The following is a 17,180-nucleotide window of genomic DNA, read 5'->3' on the forward strand; positions in this document are numbered from 1 at the left end:
AGGCTCCTCCGAGGTGCCTCTCAGGCCTCGGGCCGCCCTCCCGTTCAGCCCTCCAGGACCTGAGGACCTTGGGCGTCCGGGAAGAAGGGGTTCGTCAGGACCCACTTGCCCCATGAAGTGGGGGTGAGAATAAACGACTTGTGGGTTTCCCCTTCTCTGTCCCCGCTGCTGCAGCTGGGGCAGCCCCTGATTTGCCCATCAGCTGGGAGGGACTGGGTGTCCACTCCTCAAGCAGGGCCCTCCTACCTCCTGGCCGCGTTGGGTTGTGATGGTGGCATTTGGACAGTCTGGCGTGCGTGCAGCGTGTGTGGCCAGCGGGTGCATGGGGAATAGCAGAGTGTATTTGTCCTGGGGATAGACGGATGGGAAACGGCGAGTGAACAGATGAGTGGACAGTAATCCAGGGAGGGAGGACAGAGAAGGAGTGGGTCATGACTGGTGGATGTTGGATGGGAGATGCAAGTGTGGTTGATGGAGGGACAGTGACCAGGTTGTGGCGGTGGGTGGAGAGAGGTGGCAGGTTACGGCAGGACGGACTATGATGAGTGGATGGATGACGGATGGAAGATGAATGTCGGTGGTCGTGAGTGGACGTATGGTGGCTCACAGACGGTGTGCGGACGGATGGATGGGGGAGGGGAGGTGGTAGCGGATAGAAGAGAATACAGTGGATGGTGGACAGAAGAATGGCAATTAGATAAATGGCTGATGGATGGGTGAAAGATCAAGTGTGGATGTTTGATGTAAATATGAGGTAGCTTTATACAAACAGATGACTTTTTGAGACGGATGGTGTGAAAAGACGGTGTGGAACAAAGCTGTGGGTTTTGGATGGTGGAAGAGACTGAACGGTGGATGATGGTGGATGGATGGACGGTAGAGAGATGGTAGGTGAGGGCAGAGATGATGACAGTGGGCGGGCGGGTGGGTAGACAGGAGGGCCGGCTGCGAGTGTGGGGCGGATGACTAGCTGGACCATGGGACGTTGGAGGCACAGGTCTGGGCTGGGATGCTGAACGTAACCAGAGAGATGGATGCGGGGAGGGACGGTGGTGCGTGGGCGGCGATTGGTTTGTGGGTGACAGGGTGGTAGAGGGTGAGGGAGTGAGGGGTGAATAGGTTTCCCTGGTACACTGGCAGCACACAGTGGGTTTATGGAGAGTGGAGCAAATAAATGGTGAACTGATTATTCAGGGACGGGCTGTGGATCAATGGGGAGACGGACTGGTGGCCCATGAGTGGGTGGGGGCCGACCGGGGCCTTACTGCTTCCGGTGGCTGGAAGGGTAGGAATGGTGGGTGTGCCACTGGGTTCTGGCTGACCTGACGGTGGCTGAGGGAAGGAGGGGTGAGGGAGGAGTGGACGGCGAGGGTGGCAGAGGTGGAGCTCTGTGGGGGAGGGAGGACTACTCAGCCTTGGGGACTCCTGTGCCCCTCCCTCCGGGTCACTCTGCCCTCCCCCGCCACTACCCACCCGCAGCACCTTCTGTCACACACAGAGGACAGAGCCCGTGGCTGGGGGCGCTCTCACCCCTGCTCCCTGGGCAGGGGCAGCAGCTCTGGGAAGGAAGGAGGGAGCCACCCCTGCTGGTCCTGCTGGGACGGGACACCTGCCCTCTGAGGCTCAGCAGTGCGGCCCACCCAGAAGGACAGGGAGGGGGGTCTGCTCAGTCCTGGAGTTCGGCCGGGCCTGCCCGTTGGGCTCACAGGCAGCTCCATCCTCCGAGGACCAGGAACAAACTGTCTTGAGTCACAACTCTCTTGCCCTTTGTCTTGCTTCTCAGTGGGAAAGAAGGTGGTCTTGTAGACTGGGTCTGCTTAGGGTTTGGCCTGTAGTGACTGCTCTGCCCCACCCCACGACCCACTTCCGGTGCTCAGGGTGGACAGCCTGGAGGCTCAGGGAACTGCCCCCCACCCCCACCCCCAGCCCCCACCCCCTGCAGCCAGGGCACTGCAGCCAACCCTGGGAGGCCAGGGCCCGGGCCCCTTTCTCCTGACACAGGAAGAGGGCAGTGCAGAGGACAGGGCCTCCACAGGTGGGATGGCTGTGCCCCAAGAAACAGGACTGGCCCACTCCGGCCTCACCTGGGCAGGCCATTCCCAGAGCGGCTGTGTTGTCTGGAGAGGGCAGCGAGGTCACCGGGCAGTCAGGGAAGAGGCATGGACACACTGGAGGCTGGATGAAGGTAGCGTGAAGGCAAGTTGGCTACGGGGTGGCCATCTCCCTACCTTGAGCAGAGGCTGGAGGAGGGTCCAGCTATCAGAGGATGGCCCAGAGAGGTGCCCATTCCAGGCAGGAGACGGGCATTAGTCCTGATCCAGGCTGCCAAAGGGTCCCTTCAGTGACTCGGGAGCAAAGACGTGCAGTGACACATGGCTGGACCACGCTGGCCACCAGAATCCCAGGTCCATGTGGCGACACCTTCCTCAGTGGGAAGTGGAAGAAATGGGAGGTTCCAAAGAGAGCTTCTAGTGATCAGGGAAGCCCCCAGAGCAGCTGCTCTGGGCACGGTGGCCCCAGGAGCTTGGGCCATCCGGCCTCTGGGTCCTTGTGTCTGTCTGGGCTTGGTGGCCTCGCCGTGTGGTGGATCTGTGCACTTGGCCTTCGCCACATGGCAGGGACGGGCACGGCAGAGCTAGGGGCCCTCGTGCGGAGCTCAGTGAGGGCTGCACTTGCTGTCCTCTGATTGGGCGTCACAGACCTCCCCTGGAGTGAGGGCACCCCGTGAGTGACAGTCCTGCTGCCCCGGGGGCAGGGTGGGCAGACCTGTTCTTAGCCATGGTGCCCAGTGAGGCCCCCAGGGCCATGAGAACCACCCCTTCTCTGTTCTTCTCAACTCTGTGGGGACAGGTCAGCCCCCAGGTCAACTCCCCTGCTCCTGCCCACCCTTGTCCCTGACAAAGCAGCCACACCCATGTCCTGAGCCGTGGGAGCTGAGGGAGGCAGTGAGAGTCACCACTGGCAGGCCGGTGCTCCACAGGCCTGAACTGGGGTCTCCCTGGAGAGCCACTGTCCCCAGTGCCGACCCCACAGACAAGGCTGAGGCCATGAGCTGGTTGGCCGTGCTGCTGGACCCAGCCCTTCGTAGGTCTCTCTCTCCTCGGTGAGGACAGGCCGGGCCCCGGCCGGGGCTGCTCTTTCTATGCAGGACAGAGGCCGGCTGCAGCCTTCAGCCGGTCCCCATGGTGCCGTGGGCTCAGGCGCTCTTCCTCCTAGCGGCATGGCCGGTCTTTCCCGCGGGACTGCAGAAAAACAGCTCCGGAGGGGAGGCAGAAAGGACCCAGTTTCCGCCAAGGGAGCTGGAAAGACAGGACGCGGGCACCCAGGGCATCACCTGTGTCCACCCCTGGCGGTCCAGGCTGAGGTGGAACCCCAGGCCCGAGCGCCCGCCCAGGTAGGTGGATGGAGTGCAAAAGGGTGCGTGGACTCGGGACCCCACCAGACGGACCGCTGGGGCCGTGTGCCCTTCTCAGGGCAGCCCCTGGGTGGTCTGTCAGCACGAGCCAGGGCCCCATGCTGGGCTCCCCCGCAGGGCTGCAGGTGGGTGGAGAGTTCTGGGGCGGGCCTGCCACCTAGGGACAGCAGGAGCAGTGTGGCCGCTGGACAGAGGTGAGCCTGGAGAGGTCCGTGCCAGGCCCTGCACTCTGGGCTGGCACGTGTGTAGCATTCCCAGCGGTTGAGGGGGCCGCGACGGTGATGGCGGGAGGAGCAGGGGCAGTAGGAGGGGCTGCGGCGGTGACGGGGGGGGGGGGGGCAGTGGGAGGGGCTGCGGCGGTGATGGGGGGGAGGGGGAGGAGCAGGGGCAGTAGGAGGGGCTGAGCCGCTCCCAGGGCCTTTGCACAAGTGCTGGGAGGCAGCCCCCACACCCACTAGTGCGGGTGAGGCTGAGGGGAGATGCAGGCCTCCTCCTGCTGGGCCGGACGCACACCAGCACCTCGAGAAACACGACTGGCCACACCAAGCAGGGGGAGACCGTGTGGGCCGTACGCCCTCGAGCACTAGCACAAGTGGCTGCTTCGAAAACATTGCTGGGAGCCCCGATGTCAGCACCGGGGTGGCTTTTTAGTATCACCTTGCTTCAGAAAGGAGGCAGGTCCTTCCATCTGACAGATGAGGAAACTGAGGCCCCAAGGGCCCGAAGTCCCACAGCTGAGAGTGGGAACTGGGACGGGACGCCCGGTCTGTGGCCCCGCTTGGCCTCCGGAGGAGTGAGGACACCTTGCTCACTCTGGACCAGGCCACAGGCTGGAGAGTGCTGCTGCTGCCGCCGCTGCCCCGGGAGCAGGGTCAGGACCCACACCTGCGGGGCTGGGCGGCCGTGGGGGCCGTGGGCAGGGCCGGCTGGCTTACACAGCCTGCAGGGTCCAGGGTAGATGAGAGTGCAGGGCCCTTGTTCAATGATTATGCATTTCAAGACGTGTGGGCCCACTGGAGTGACTGCCCAGGTCCAGCAGCCGTGAGACCCCCGCACCCACCCCCGGGTGGCTGGTCCCTAACGTCCGAGAGACAGTGTGATAAAGAAACCAGGGTCCTCAGTCAGGTTTATTTTCCTCTAATAAAGACAATTGAGCATTTCAAAGGTTTTGCATTCTGCACTCTTACAAACGTTAGTTATCAGCATCAAAGAACACAAAAACATTACAAGACCTCAAAACACAAATAAATACCAAATAAAACCACACACGATATACAGTAAACAAAAAATATAAAACATCATAATGCTATCAGGAAATTAAACATGTTGTTAACTTGTATTAACAACATGATTATTGCTGAGCAATAACTTACACGGTCTTTTTTGTTGTTTTTTCTTAGAAGAGCAGAAAAACACAGACGTGGATCACTGGTCACAATCACTTGCACTGTCAAGATGGGTCCTCACAGCGAGCGGTCACCACAGACGGCGATTTTTGTAAAACAGGCAGATTTAGGTACAGAGTCCAATGAGAGATTGGCCTTCTTTGGTCTTTGTTTGGGGTAACAGAACTGAATGAAGAGGTGCGCCCTCGGGGAAAGAATGCAACTTCTAAAAAACGTTACACAACCATGTGCCACAGGTTTGCACACTCCCTGTCACAGATGGTATCCTACAGAGAATTCTCATAGAAATCCTTGAAAATCATGCCACTTTTGCGTTTACCAATTAGATCATTGAGTTTGCTGTTAAAGGTTATCTGGACTTGTCTAAGGGGACTGAGCAATAGTAAAACCAACCACTGGGCACGGCGGGCGGGCACGGCCCTCCCGGACCTCCGCCGCGTCTCTGCGCGAGGTCGCGAGGCTGACCGTGGACACAGCAGCAGCAGCAGGAGAATGAAATGCAAGCACTGCCTGGCGCCCCCTGGCCAGGCTGCCGTCTGCAGCCAGCGGAAAACGCCCCAGGATGCCTCTGGGTCTCACCTCCCTCCCCACCCCCCACCGCACTGGCCCTGGCTCCCTGGTGACAACGGAGCCTCCCACCGGCCTCCTCTGACCCGGGTTCGGGGGGACACACTCCACTTTGGAGAAACCACAGCTAGTCGAGATTGGCCAAAGGGAGACAGAACCGTGGTCCTGGCTAAAAAGACAGTGTGAGTTGCGGACCCCTCACTCATCACAAAGGCTCAAACATGCAGGGGGGCCGCTGGGACCCCCGGCTCATCTCTGCAGCCCAATGAAGTCTGGTCCAGGAGGAATGAGGACTCACAGCTCTGCCCCGGCCCTTTCTGCCACAAATCCTCCCAGGCAAGAGGGACACACTTTGGAGGCCAAGGTCGAAGCGCTTGACCAACCCTGGGGGAGACAGTGGAGGTGCGGGGGCCAGCGTGGCTGACGGGCACAGAATGACGGCGCCCATGTCACCCCTTAAGTCTCCAGGGACAGGGGTGGTGGGCCCTGGCAGGAGGTGCTGGGCCCAGGGTGCGCATCGGTCCTGCCTGTTTCCTCGCCCCCCTTGGCCTGACCCAGAAATGACCCACCTTGGGCCTGGCTGTGTTTGAGGGTCCATCCAGATACCCTTTCCTCTGCCAGACTGTGGCCCCTGGCTGCAGGGTGCCAGGCCAGCCACAGGGGACCCCCACCTCGACACCAACCAGCAAAGGGGGTGTTGCTGATTACTGCACGCATCCACGAAGGCATGTGGCCCTGACCCTGGGCAGCTGAGGACCCTGGCGGGGACAGGCTGCTATCCCCTGTGGTCCCCAAGGTGGGCCACAGTGGTCCAGGGGAAGCCAGGGGGCACCAGTTCTGCCTGAGACCACTGGCATCAGCCAGCAGCTGATGGGCCTGGTGGAGGAGGCCAGTAGGGGGCAGGCTTTGCTGTCACGGCCCTCTGGGGTCACAAGGCAGGAAGGAGCCGCCTGGCCAAGAGCTTCACGCTTTGCCAGCTGTCCAGGCAGTGGAGGCGGCAGGGGTGGCAGGGCCAGGAACAGCTGGGAACAGGGGCCGTGACAGCAGCCGTCACGATGCCCTCCTGTACAGTCACAGTGAACACAGACCGAGCCTCACCCTGGGTGAGTGCCACCCTCTGCTCTGACAGCTCTGAGGACTGCTCACACACTCCTATGCTCTCCTGTCACCTGTGAACCCCAGGAGATGGAACAACCTGCCTATAAAAAAAAAGGCCCCAGCAAACGGGCTCCAGCAGGTGACAACCCTCAGGCTCACAGCAGCCCCCAGCCCAGCACCTGCACCGACAGGTGTGTCTGCTGTGGGATGAGGCTGGCAGGGAAGCTGAGACATAGCACTGGTGGCTCTAAAGTACTGGGACTTGGTCGCTTTTAGTAAATAGGAAAGTGGACCCAATCACACTGCATCTGACACCCTTTGTTGCCAGGGCCCAGGAACCAGCCCCAGGCCAGGTGCTCGGGCCTCGCTGCATAGCCAGCGCCAAGAAGGCCGCGAGGGGCGGGTAGCCGGCCGCAGGCCCCGAGCACACGACAGGGGTGGCCACAGGGCCCGGGACCCTCAAGTGCCACCAACCACGACCAGGCCACCGGAGGCCGTTCCCGCCTCCTCCCAGGGAACGGTGCCAGCTGCCAAAGCCACGTCCCACAGGCAGGATGCCTATCACCTCCCCCAGGGCAAACCTGGACAAGACCCCGACCAGGAACGATGCTTCTAAGCGGCCCACCCCAACAGACTGTCACCCAGGGAGGGAGGGGAAAGGAGTTTTTTGTTTTTTCTTTTTGACCAGATCAAGATGTTGCTTCTCCCATAGTGAAGAGGATGTCACGGGGATGTCCCTGTCGGTAACCCGACCCTGGAACGCCATCTGAGGCCAGGGAGGGACCGCCGGGTGTACGCCCCTCTCTAGTCTGCAGGGTAGAACCAGGGCTGGGCCTGGCGGTTAGGGAGAGCTTCGAGGGAACGGTGGCTCACAGCACCTGCAGGAAGTCCCTCCTGAGCCGACGACACTGACTCGCCCTCGAAGCCATCCTGGGAGTGGGGACGGGAGAGAAGGTCAAGACGACTAAGCCCGGTGACTGCCGCAGGCCTGGCCGGCACGGGGGGCCCCAGAGGTCACTGTGGAAGCCCAGGGCGCAGGGCGGGAGGACAGCACTTCCAGCAGGCACTGGGCGAAGGCATGCCCGGGGCGGACGGCAGCACCAGGCCGGTGTGCCCCCGTGGGGAGCCCCGGGGCCGGCGGGCAGTCCAAGTGCGCGCCCAGCTGGCCAGGGGTGGGCGCGGCTTTAGGATGAGCGGCACAGATACGGTGGGTCACGCACTGGCTGTGCCCGAGAAGCACCTGTCACGTGTAGCACCCGTCGGTGGTCAGAGCACCCATGAAGCGCGGTGCATAGCAGAGGGCACAGGACGCGGGCTCCGGCTTCTGATCACAGTTGGACCATTGAGAGACGGTAAACAGTGAGTCGAGGGAATGCTGGCTGGGCAGGCGCAGGCTGGGCCAAGGGACCCCCGAGGCCACCCGCCCCGAGGGCAGGAGTCCCGGAGGCCTGGCGGTCAGCCTGGACAGGCCCCCCAGAGCAGCGGTCTCTGGAATGCTCGAGGGTTCTGCCTGGACCAGGCGGCTTACCTTTGGGGCTTAAGAGATTTGGAATCTGTGAGAAGCGAGCACTGGAGCCCCAGAGCCGAGGATGGAGCCCGGCCCCCCTCCCCCGGCAGGGGTGGGGCTGCCGAGGGCCGCGGGAGACAGATCTGGTGGTCGAGAGAGGTCTGGTGAGCGATCACTCCTGGGGATCACGGACACGAAGCTGGGGTCGAGAAGCAGCATGCACGACTAAGGCACATGGACAAGTATGCCACCATCTCTATGCAAAGGGGTTGCTTATCGGAGATCGTTAAACAGAATGCAGCAATGTGACAGAATGAAGAACACACCTGCTGTGGCCTCCTTCAGCCCAGGTCACCTGCCCACCCCCACCCCCAGACCCTGGACACTTGAGGGTCGGTGCTGTCAGCGATCGAGACCTTGTCAGGACACGTGGGGCACAATTTTAAAAACCTACAGGATTTTGTTTAGAACTCCAAAGTTCAACTAATGCCCTATTTTAGGGTGAAAACAATTATAAGTCTGAATATGATGCACAGCATCGATGAGCGGTTTCCCTTTCATAGTAATTTTGAAGTAGTGTCATTAACTACGACAGATATTGAAGGTTTACATTTCTAACGAGAAATAACAACAGATTGGATATTCTCTTTCCTATCACAAGTGATAACCACTGTTTGATATTTTACATTTTCTTCCAAGAAATATTAAGTCTATCAACGTTTCCAAATAAAATGTCTGCAGTAACAATTATCTTAAGAACTTTAAATTATTAAAAAAAAAAAAAAGATATCTGATTTTTGGAAACTTTCCAAAAGACCTTGGCGTAATTTCAGGGTCTTCTGACAAACAAATTATTAAAACAGAGACCAGATGAGGCCTTAAAAATAGACATAGGCTATATTTGAAACAAGATCGTACTCTTGAATTTTAGAATGAATATATCAGAATTGCATTATTATTTCGTAAATTCTTCTTTTTACTTAACATGCTGACATGTCCAGCTATCCCCAGCTGTGTGTGTGTTTTGTTGTTGTTGTTCAAGTTTAAGGAAAAAATCATGGTTCTTTTGTTTAGCATAATATGTTTTCCACCTTATTTAACTAGATCTTTAAAAATGAAAATGGAAACCTTCTCTGACAGCAGTATCTATCTGGTCAAAGGATAAATATTCTTCAGTGAAGTGTTGCGAGTCTGTTAGAAAACGTCCTCACGCGGCTCCTCCCGCCGGCCCGCGGCCGCCTCCCGCCACTTCCTCCGTCCCACAGGGTCCTTTTCTGAGCGCGAGGACCTCGGTGGAGACAGCGGTTCAAACCCCCGGAGGAGTTGCCTTCTGCTCGATCCACCTCCCCAGGGACTCGTCAGGGGTCGGGCAGGTCCGACGTATCCACTATGACTTTAATAAAAATGGTATCATCTTTAATATACGTCCCATTTTCTAGCACAGTTTGGGCCACGAAGACCGGGCAGCCGGAGGCAATGTTCATCTCCCCGGTGGGTTTCTTAAAGCTGCTGCTGTTGGGGTCTGGCTTGAACGCGTCCCCCAGGTGCCGTCGGGAGGAGCCCTGGTCCATAAGCATGAGCGTCACTTTCTGCTTGAAGGGCCAGGGCAGCAGGGCGTCGTACTCTCCGCGCATGATGACGAAGAAGAGCGACAGGTGCGTCCCCTTCCCCATGCCGTCCCCGTTCAGGTAGACCCGGGCGCACATCTTGTAGCCGAAGTAGCCAGTGTAGAAGGGCTGGCTGTACAGGGACAGGGTCTTGCCCATGACGGCCTCCTGCTTCCGTCGCTTGTAGTCACGGATCTTCCAGATCAGCACCCCATTGTAGCTGGCGGTCTCCAGGACCTGGAAGCGCAGGTCCATGTCGGCCAGGCGGATGTCATGGACGCTCAGCATCTGGTCGTGCCGGCTCAGCTGGGACTCCAGCAGGCCTGGTGGGCGAGGAGAGAAGGGGCGAGAGGGTCAGTGCCCGTCGGAAAGGCGGCCGTGGCCGAGGCTTACCGGCATCGGAAGCAAACACTGAGAGATCACTGGGGCTCTCGGCAGGCGAAGGACAAACGCCACGCGAATGGGACACGGGCCCCAGGTTCCTGCATCGCGCTGGCCCCCCAACACCCACAGTGACAGCTTGGGGAGAGGCAGCAGCTTGGGGTCCCCAGGGCACCTCACTGCAGGGTCCATGACAGGGAGCCCAGCTGGGGGCAGGGGCGGTGTCCTCGGCCCTCCAACCCGAGGCTTGAGGTCGCCTGTGCCCTGAGCGTCCGCCGCTTCTCCCCCCACTCCACGTCCTCAGCCTGCGCAGTGCACCCCACATGCTCCTCCCACCATCAGTCCTTCCCTGCAAACACTCAGAACAGTCCTTCAGCCCCAGGACACTTCCTGGTAGCGGACACATGGGCTGAGCTGGCCAGGCCCTCACCTTGCCTGCCTGTCGCCTCTGCTCCCTGGGCCTTCGTCAGCACCCTGGCCAGCAGACCCTGCGCTCCACCTGGCGCTCCTCTGCCCCTATCGTCTACCATGCTGGCCGGACGCAGGGGACCAGCCTCAGCAGGAAGAATGCCAACCCGGGCACCACGAGTCAGGGCTGCAGCACTCACCGGGGGTCCCAGGTCCCCCAGCCCCGCCCACCCTCACCTGTGTTCCGGGCCGCCTGCCCTGAGCTCTTGTCCACACTCTCCAGCTCGGTCACGCGGTTCTGCAGGGACTCCACGCTGCTCTTCATGCTGTCGGCCTCCTCCCAGTTCTGCCGGAAGGGGCGGATCTCCTTGTCAAGCTCTTTCAGCTTCTCCGCCTGGCTGTCGATCACTCGCTTCCAAATCGAAAGGCACCGAAACGGCAAAGGTTAGGACTCTCAGAAACCACCGAGGCAGGGACAGCCCAGGCCTGCTCTCACACCGGCATTTCGTCTGACACCTGGTGTATCTCGGGACCTACAGGTGACGAGGGGCCTGAGGCTCAGAGAGGCCTCACCCACCAACTGCAGTGCAGCACCCCCATCCCTCTGTCCTAGGGTCTCCGGATGGACCCCCATCGGGTTGTCGGATGGCCTGTGTCCCTAAAGGTTTGAGCCAACAGCAGGGGCCGAACAATGTCGGCCTCCTAGCTGGCTGCCAACCAGGGCTGGAGGGACTGCCCTGTCTCTCTAGCTGCAGAGAGCGCCCCAGAGCTGTCTGCACACCCCGGGAGAGAGCTGCCACCACCCTGCGCATCAGCACAGGGCTCACAGCAGGAGAGGGCCCTGCTGGCAGTCTCCGGGCCCTGGTGAAGCCAAGGAGGCCGAGGCAGAGGACAGGGGCCCGGTTTCCTCCCCCACGGCTCCCTGCTCAGTGCCCTGTGTTCACCAGGCCATGGGGAAGCCGCACTGCTGGTCCACACATCTGTCAGGAAGGCCGGACTGGGTGCTATTTTAAGTAATTCAGAAAAACGCCCTGGCCAGAGCATCTTCCCAAGGGGGTTTGATCCCCAGCCAGGGCACATGCAGGAATCAAGCAATGACAGCCTAAGGAAGTGGGGTGAGTTGCCGTTTCTCTCTTCTTCTGTCTCTTTCCCTTCCTCTAAGAGTTGATAAATACATTTTAAAAAATAAATGAGTCAGAAAACCTTTTCCCCCAGAAACACACAGACCATTCACACCTCTCACGGGGACTGGAGGGATGAGACCACCCCCCAGTGATGGTGGCCTGTCTGTCCTGAAGGGCCAGGGCCCACTGCGGACAGAGAGGGTTTCACTTCTAAAAGGAATTTGCATTTCTGAAATAAAGCTCCCGGGGGCGGGGCAGGGCAGAGCCCATGAGGCCTGGGGGCAGGCTCACTTCTCCTTCTGAATGCCTATTTTTACAACCCTGAGCTCTCAGCACCTTTGCTGGCTGTCCCTAACCACGAAGGAACAACACGGTTGTTCGGGTTACTTTTTTGGTGTAAAAGTAGTGTTCTTCTTCTTTCCAAGAAAGCTTGGTATTAAGCTAACTTTTACAAAGTCAGGATGCCCAGGCCAGATGGCTCCGTTGGCTAGAGCATCATTCTGAAGCGCAGCAGAGGTGCTGGTTCGATCCCTGGTCAGGGCACATGCAGGAACAGACAGATGTTCCTGTCTCTCTCTCAAACCAATAAAATAAACACTGAAAAAAGAAAGAGCACTTTGCTACAGAACACCTCCTTCTACGCTGATGTCACTGTGTTTTTCTTTTAAATTGCTCAGCTAGAGGCCCTGGCCGGTTGGCTCAGTGGTAGAGCGTCGGCCTGGCGTGCGGGGGACCCGGGTTTGATTCCCGGCCAGGGCACATAGGAGAGGCCCCCATTTGCTTCTCCACCCCCCCCTCCTTCCTTCCTCTCTGTCTCTCTCTTCCCCTCCCGCAGCCGAGGCTCCATTGGAGCAAAGATGGCCCGGGCGCTGGGGATGGCTCCTTGGCCGCTGCCCCAGGCGCTGGAGTGGCTCTGGTCACAGCAGAGCAACACCCCGGAGGGGCAGAGCATCGACCCCTGGTGGGTGTGCCGGGTGGATCCCGGTCGGGCGCATGCGGGAGTCTGTCAGACTGTCTCTCCTGGTTTCTAGCTTCAGAAAAATACAAAAAAAAAAAAATAATAATAATAAAATAAAAAAAAATAAATTGCTCCCCTCCTGGGCACAGGGTTCTTCCCGTCAGCGAGCACCCTTCCCCAAAGCGACTTCTAATGCATGTCTGTCACTGTCTGTCCTCACGCACCGTCCCTACTGAAAGTATGAGCCAGCTTGCTCAGTAAGGACGAGAGGGAAGTCACAGAGACCTGACGGAGGCGGTGACAGCTGTCAGAGGTGCGCTTTGTCACCTGGTGGACCCAGGAGTGAGCCAGGGCCCCAGCATGGCCCAAGACAAGCCATGGTCACTCCTGAGCCTCGGACCTCAGGGAAGAAAGGGTGATGCTGAGCTGCCTCCCCCAACCCCAGCTCCAGGCCCAAAACACGGGCCAGCCGGCACGGGTGTGGGGGTGCACGCCACGCACAAGGACGAGGCTCGATGGGTCAGTCAGGAGGGTCTCCACAGAGCGAGGGAAATGGCTATTTCTGAATGACCTTTTACTTGAATAAAATGATACTATTTCTAAGCAGAATGCTGGTCTAAACCAAGCTTTCTCTGCAAAGTGCAGCAAAGGTGATTTCATTCCTCACAGCGCGGTTCACGCCCACCGCCGCAGCGTTCCGGGAGGGCGAGTCCGAGCTGCGGGCGAGGGGTTTCATCAGGGACAGTGTTAACGCGGGAGCCAGGGCGCCGGGCCAGCACGCCTCACACACCTGGCACGCCGGCGCTCACGTGAGGCAGGACTCCTCCTGGTGCCCACATCATCCCACCAGGGGACAGAAACCACACTGTCCCCGTGAGACGGTGCGTGCAGGTGCTGCTCCCGGCCCGGTGGCGCCCCAGGTGTGGGCAGGGCGCCACCCCACGACTGCCCCACAGACGCAAGGCCTGCCAGCCCTGGCCCTTCCCGCCCCGGTCCTTCCCGACCCTCCTGACGACAGGCCCCAAGCACCAGGTGTGGACAGGGCGCCACCCCACGACTGTCCCACAGACGCCAGGACTGCCAGCCCCGGTCCTTCCCGACCCTCCTGATGACAGGCCCCAAGCACCAGGTGTGGACAGGGCGCCACCCCACGACTGTCCCACAGACGCCAGGACTGCCAGCCCCGGTCCTTCCCGACCCTCCTGACGACAGGCCCCAAGCACACACTCAGGCTGTCTTCCTAATTGGGGAAAAGAGGTTCTGTGCTCAGTTGGTTAGAGCATCGTCCCAACAATCAGAGGCTGCGATTTCAATCCCTGGTCAGGGCACAAACGAGATGCACCAATGACGGCATGAATAAGTGGAACAGGTTGTTTTACTCTTTCTCTAAAAATAAGTAATAATAAAAAAGGAATCAATTAATGCACAAATAAGTGGAACAAAAAAAAATTGATGTTTCTGTCTCAAAATTTTTTTTTTCTGTGAGAGAGAAAGACAGGAAGGGAGAGAGATGAGAAGCGTCAACTCGTAGGTGCGGCTCCTTAGTGGTTCACTCCTTGCTTCTCACATGCAGCGGAGCCAGTGACTGTGACCCTTGGGCTCAAGCCAGTGACCTTGGGATCATGTCAGTGATCCCACGCTCAAGCTGGCGACCCCACGTTCAAGCTGCTGAGCCCACACTCAAGCCAGCGACCTTGGGGTTTCAAACCTGGGACCTCAGCATCCCAGGTTGATGGTCTATCCACTGATCAGGCAAAGTTAACACACACTTTTCTTTTTTTTTTGGCAGAGACAGAGTCAGAGAGAGGGACAGATAGGGACAGATAGGGAGACAGATGAAAAGCATCAATCATCAGTTTTTTGTTGCGACACCTTAGTTGTTCATTGATTGCTTTCTCATATGTGCCTTGACTGGGGGGCTACAGCAGACCGAGTGACCCCTTGCTTGAGCCAGTGACCTTGGGACCAAGCCGGTGAGATTTTGCTCAAACCAGATAAGCCCGCACTCAAGCTGACAACCTCGGGGTCTCGAACCTGGGTCCTCGGCATCCCAGTCCGACGCTCTATCCACTGCGCCACCGCCTGGTGAGGCTGGGACTGTAGAGGCCTCTGGAGAATCACCAGAAGTGAGACTGTATGGAGAATAACATGTCTGTCATTGGAGGCTGTCCAATGCACAGGGCTGGGAGCACTAAGGAGGGGGGTGGGCAAGGCTTCCTGGAGGAGGTGGCATTTACACAGACACCTGATGGGTGTGAGGAGCCACAGTCAAGAAAGGAAGGTGGGAAAGAAGACCATTTCTCTGCGCTGTGGAGTGACAGGTAACACACTGGCCAGTCATGCAAGGATTTCTGAACAAAATCCAGGCAGCTTGGGGGGTTCTGAGACGAAGAACGAAGTCATGAAGGTGCCCTGCTGAGCCAGGCTCGGCTGGAGTTGGGGGTGCGCGGGACGGGACAGGGAGCGCCCGCCCGCCGCCGCCTCTGAGAGGAGAGCAGCCCGCAGGGTCTCACACAGACCCTCACAGTCCAGAACCTCTCTGCTCGCGCCGAGTGCTGGCCACCTCTTGGTGGGGTCAGAAAAAAACTGAACTTCCCCTGCCTGGCTGACGCTAGGTGACCCTCTAGGGTGCCACGTAACTGGCCTTGGCAGGTCTCTGTGCTGAACCTGAGGAGGGGCAGCCGCGCCCCGCCCCCCTGGGTCCTCAGCCTTCCACGCAGCCTGCACCCCGAATGCTCGTCTGGAGAAGGCACCCGCAAGCCCCTTCTCCGCAGCACCCACCACGGCCGCGGGGGGGGGGGCTCCACCTCGCCCGGGCTGCCACGGTTTCTCCCTTTCTCAGATTTCACGGGTTTATTTAGTCACCAAATTTGTAAAATAGAAATCACACACAGCAGAATGATTAAGCTCTCCAATGCCAACTCTCCTCACTGCACGTGGAGGCGAGTGCACAGAAACTGACCAGGGTTTCGGGCCAACCCCCTCATTAGATGCTCGTGTTTGGTTACACGTGAACTCACTGCACACTCATTCTTTCTTCCGCCACTGGTATTTTTACAGCAGGTAGTTTCCTGGGCCTTTCCATGTGCCTGAGCCCCCGGTCACACAGCAGCTCTGCAGCCAGCGGCAGTCACTGCTGCCCAGACTGCCCGTCGGGGGCGTGCTGGAGGCAGGCCCTCTGGACGCGCGGACCGCCCTGGTCGCAGCAGAACACCGGGGACTTTCGGCAGGGGCGATGTTTCACCGGGTGCAGTCCTTCCCAGTCTACTCAACACCAATGCCTCACATCTTCTCTGATACCACCTAATACTTCATGTTTGTCCTCATCTATGGAAATTAGTTGAATAAAACCTGAAGCAATCGCTGCAGGCACTGTGACTGACATCCAGGGTCAAGTGGGAGGAACGGCATCCTCGGAGAAGCTGGGACCCAGCGATCACAAAGACGGTCTCCCGCGCCCGCAGTGAGGACCCGCCTGGCCACGCCCCAGAGTTCTCGTGCTGGATGCACAGCCCACGCCCACGGACGGGCAGACAGCAGACTAACAGGTGCCGAGGAGAGACCTGTGCTGGTGACAGACACCAGACACGGGAGCCACGCTCCATCCAGGGGTCTAAACCACCACCTCCCTCCTGAGCAGCAAAGGCTCACGCGCTGGCTGGGGGATGCCTCTGGCTCAGACGGTGGGACTAAGGAAATGGGAATAGCTGGAAAATTCAGGAGAAAACAGTTTGGCCTCTTCTCTTTAGGGAGTGAAACTTTATGTACAACCACTCATACATGAAATCTTAATGATGATACAGACGGCTTATCTTTGAAATCAGGGGCTGTAAGTCTGTGGCTCCAGCAGTGAAGCAAAAGCACAGAGGGGGGGAGCTTGCCCTGCAAGGAGGGGGGTCCCTGGCCGGGCCGCACTAGCCCGCCACCTCCTCGAGCCTGCACTCGGGAGGGAACTTGCCTCCGTCCATCCGACGGACTCGCCCTGGCCCAAACCCTGTCCTGGGATGTCCATGTTTTTCTGCCCTCTGACCCAGAAGGCCATGCCCTCTGAGCTGGGAGGCTGTGCCCTCTAACCTGGGGGGCCGTGCCCTATGCCCTCTGCCCAGGGAGGCTGTGCCCTCTGAGCTGGGAGGCCATGCCCTGTGCCCTGTGCCCTCTGCCCCGGGAGGCTGTGCCCTCTGAGCTGGGAGGCCGTGCCCTGTGTCCTCTGAGCTGGGAGGCCGTGCCCTGTGCCCTCTGACCTGGGGGGCCATGCCCTATGCCCTCTGCCCTCTGCCCCGGGAGGCCGTGCCCTGTGCCCTCTGAGCTGGGGGGCCGTGCCCTCTGCCCTCTTCCCCGGACGCAGTCTCGGGCCCCTTACCTGTAAGTGGAGTATTTTGGACTCATTGTTTCGCAGCATCTCCTTCTGCCTCTCGATCTCGATCTCAAAGCTGCAGATCTGGTTGTGGAGGCTCTGGATGCTCTTGTTCTTCTCCACACTCTCGTTCTGCAGCAGGGACACCTGAAAGGGGAGCCCTTCCATTGAGCAGACAGATGGTGGTCTGAACATGAACTAACAACATCTATGAGAGCTATTATGTTTCCACCACGCAGGCCACCTCGTAGGCTCACGGGACCCCAGCCAGCCGCCTTCCTTGGCACCCTCGTGCCCAACGGGGAGGCTCTCGGAAAGAACGGGTGCTTTCCCGAGGTTCTGCTGCAAACGAGCC

The 17,180-nt window shown here is 59.1% G+C and overlaps 1 protein-coding gene and 1 long non-coding RNA gene across 7 annotated transcripts in view; one reads left to right on the forward strand and one right to left on the reverse strand.

The window, feature by feature from the left end:
- The first annotated feature begins 37 nt into the window (after positions 1-37).
- On the forward strand, positions 38-4,942 carry LOC136334490 (uncharacterized). The gene is made up of 3 exons (XR_010731162.1): positions 38-123; positions 3,149-3,394; positions 4,816-4,942. It is a non-coding gene; the product is annotated as an uncharacterized lncRNA (long non-coding RNA).
- Positions 4,926-17,180, reverse strand: part of TRAF3 (TNF receptor associated factor 3) — a 131,482-nt gene continuing 119,227 nt past the window's right edge. For all 6 annotated transcript variants that reach the window (XM_066274767.1, XM_066274766.1, XM_066274763.1 and 3 more), the window contains 3 exons: positions 16,832-16,972; positions 10,627-10,801; positions 4,926-9,923 (listed from right to left, as the gene is read on the reverse strand). In XM_066274767.1, coding sequence (XP_066130864.1) covers positions 9,352-9,923; positions 10,627-10,801; positions 16,832-16,972 — 888 coding nt within the window. In that variant the 3' untranslated portion in view covers positions 4,926-9,351. The remainder of the gene's footprint in view (positions 9,924-10,626; positions 10,802-16,831; positions 16,973-17,180) is intronic.

The sequence above is a fragment of the Saccopteryx bilineata genome, chromosome 4, assembly GCF_036850765.1.
Source record: "Saccopteryx bilineata isolate mSacBil1 chromosome 4, mSacBil1_pri_phased_curated, whole genome shotgun sequence".
Classification (NCBI taxonomy): domain Eukaryota; kingdom Metazoa; phylum Chordata; class Mammalia; order Chiroptera; family Emballonuridae; genus Saccopteryx; species Saccopteryx bilineata.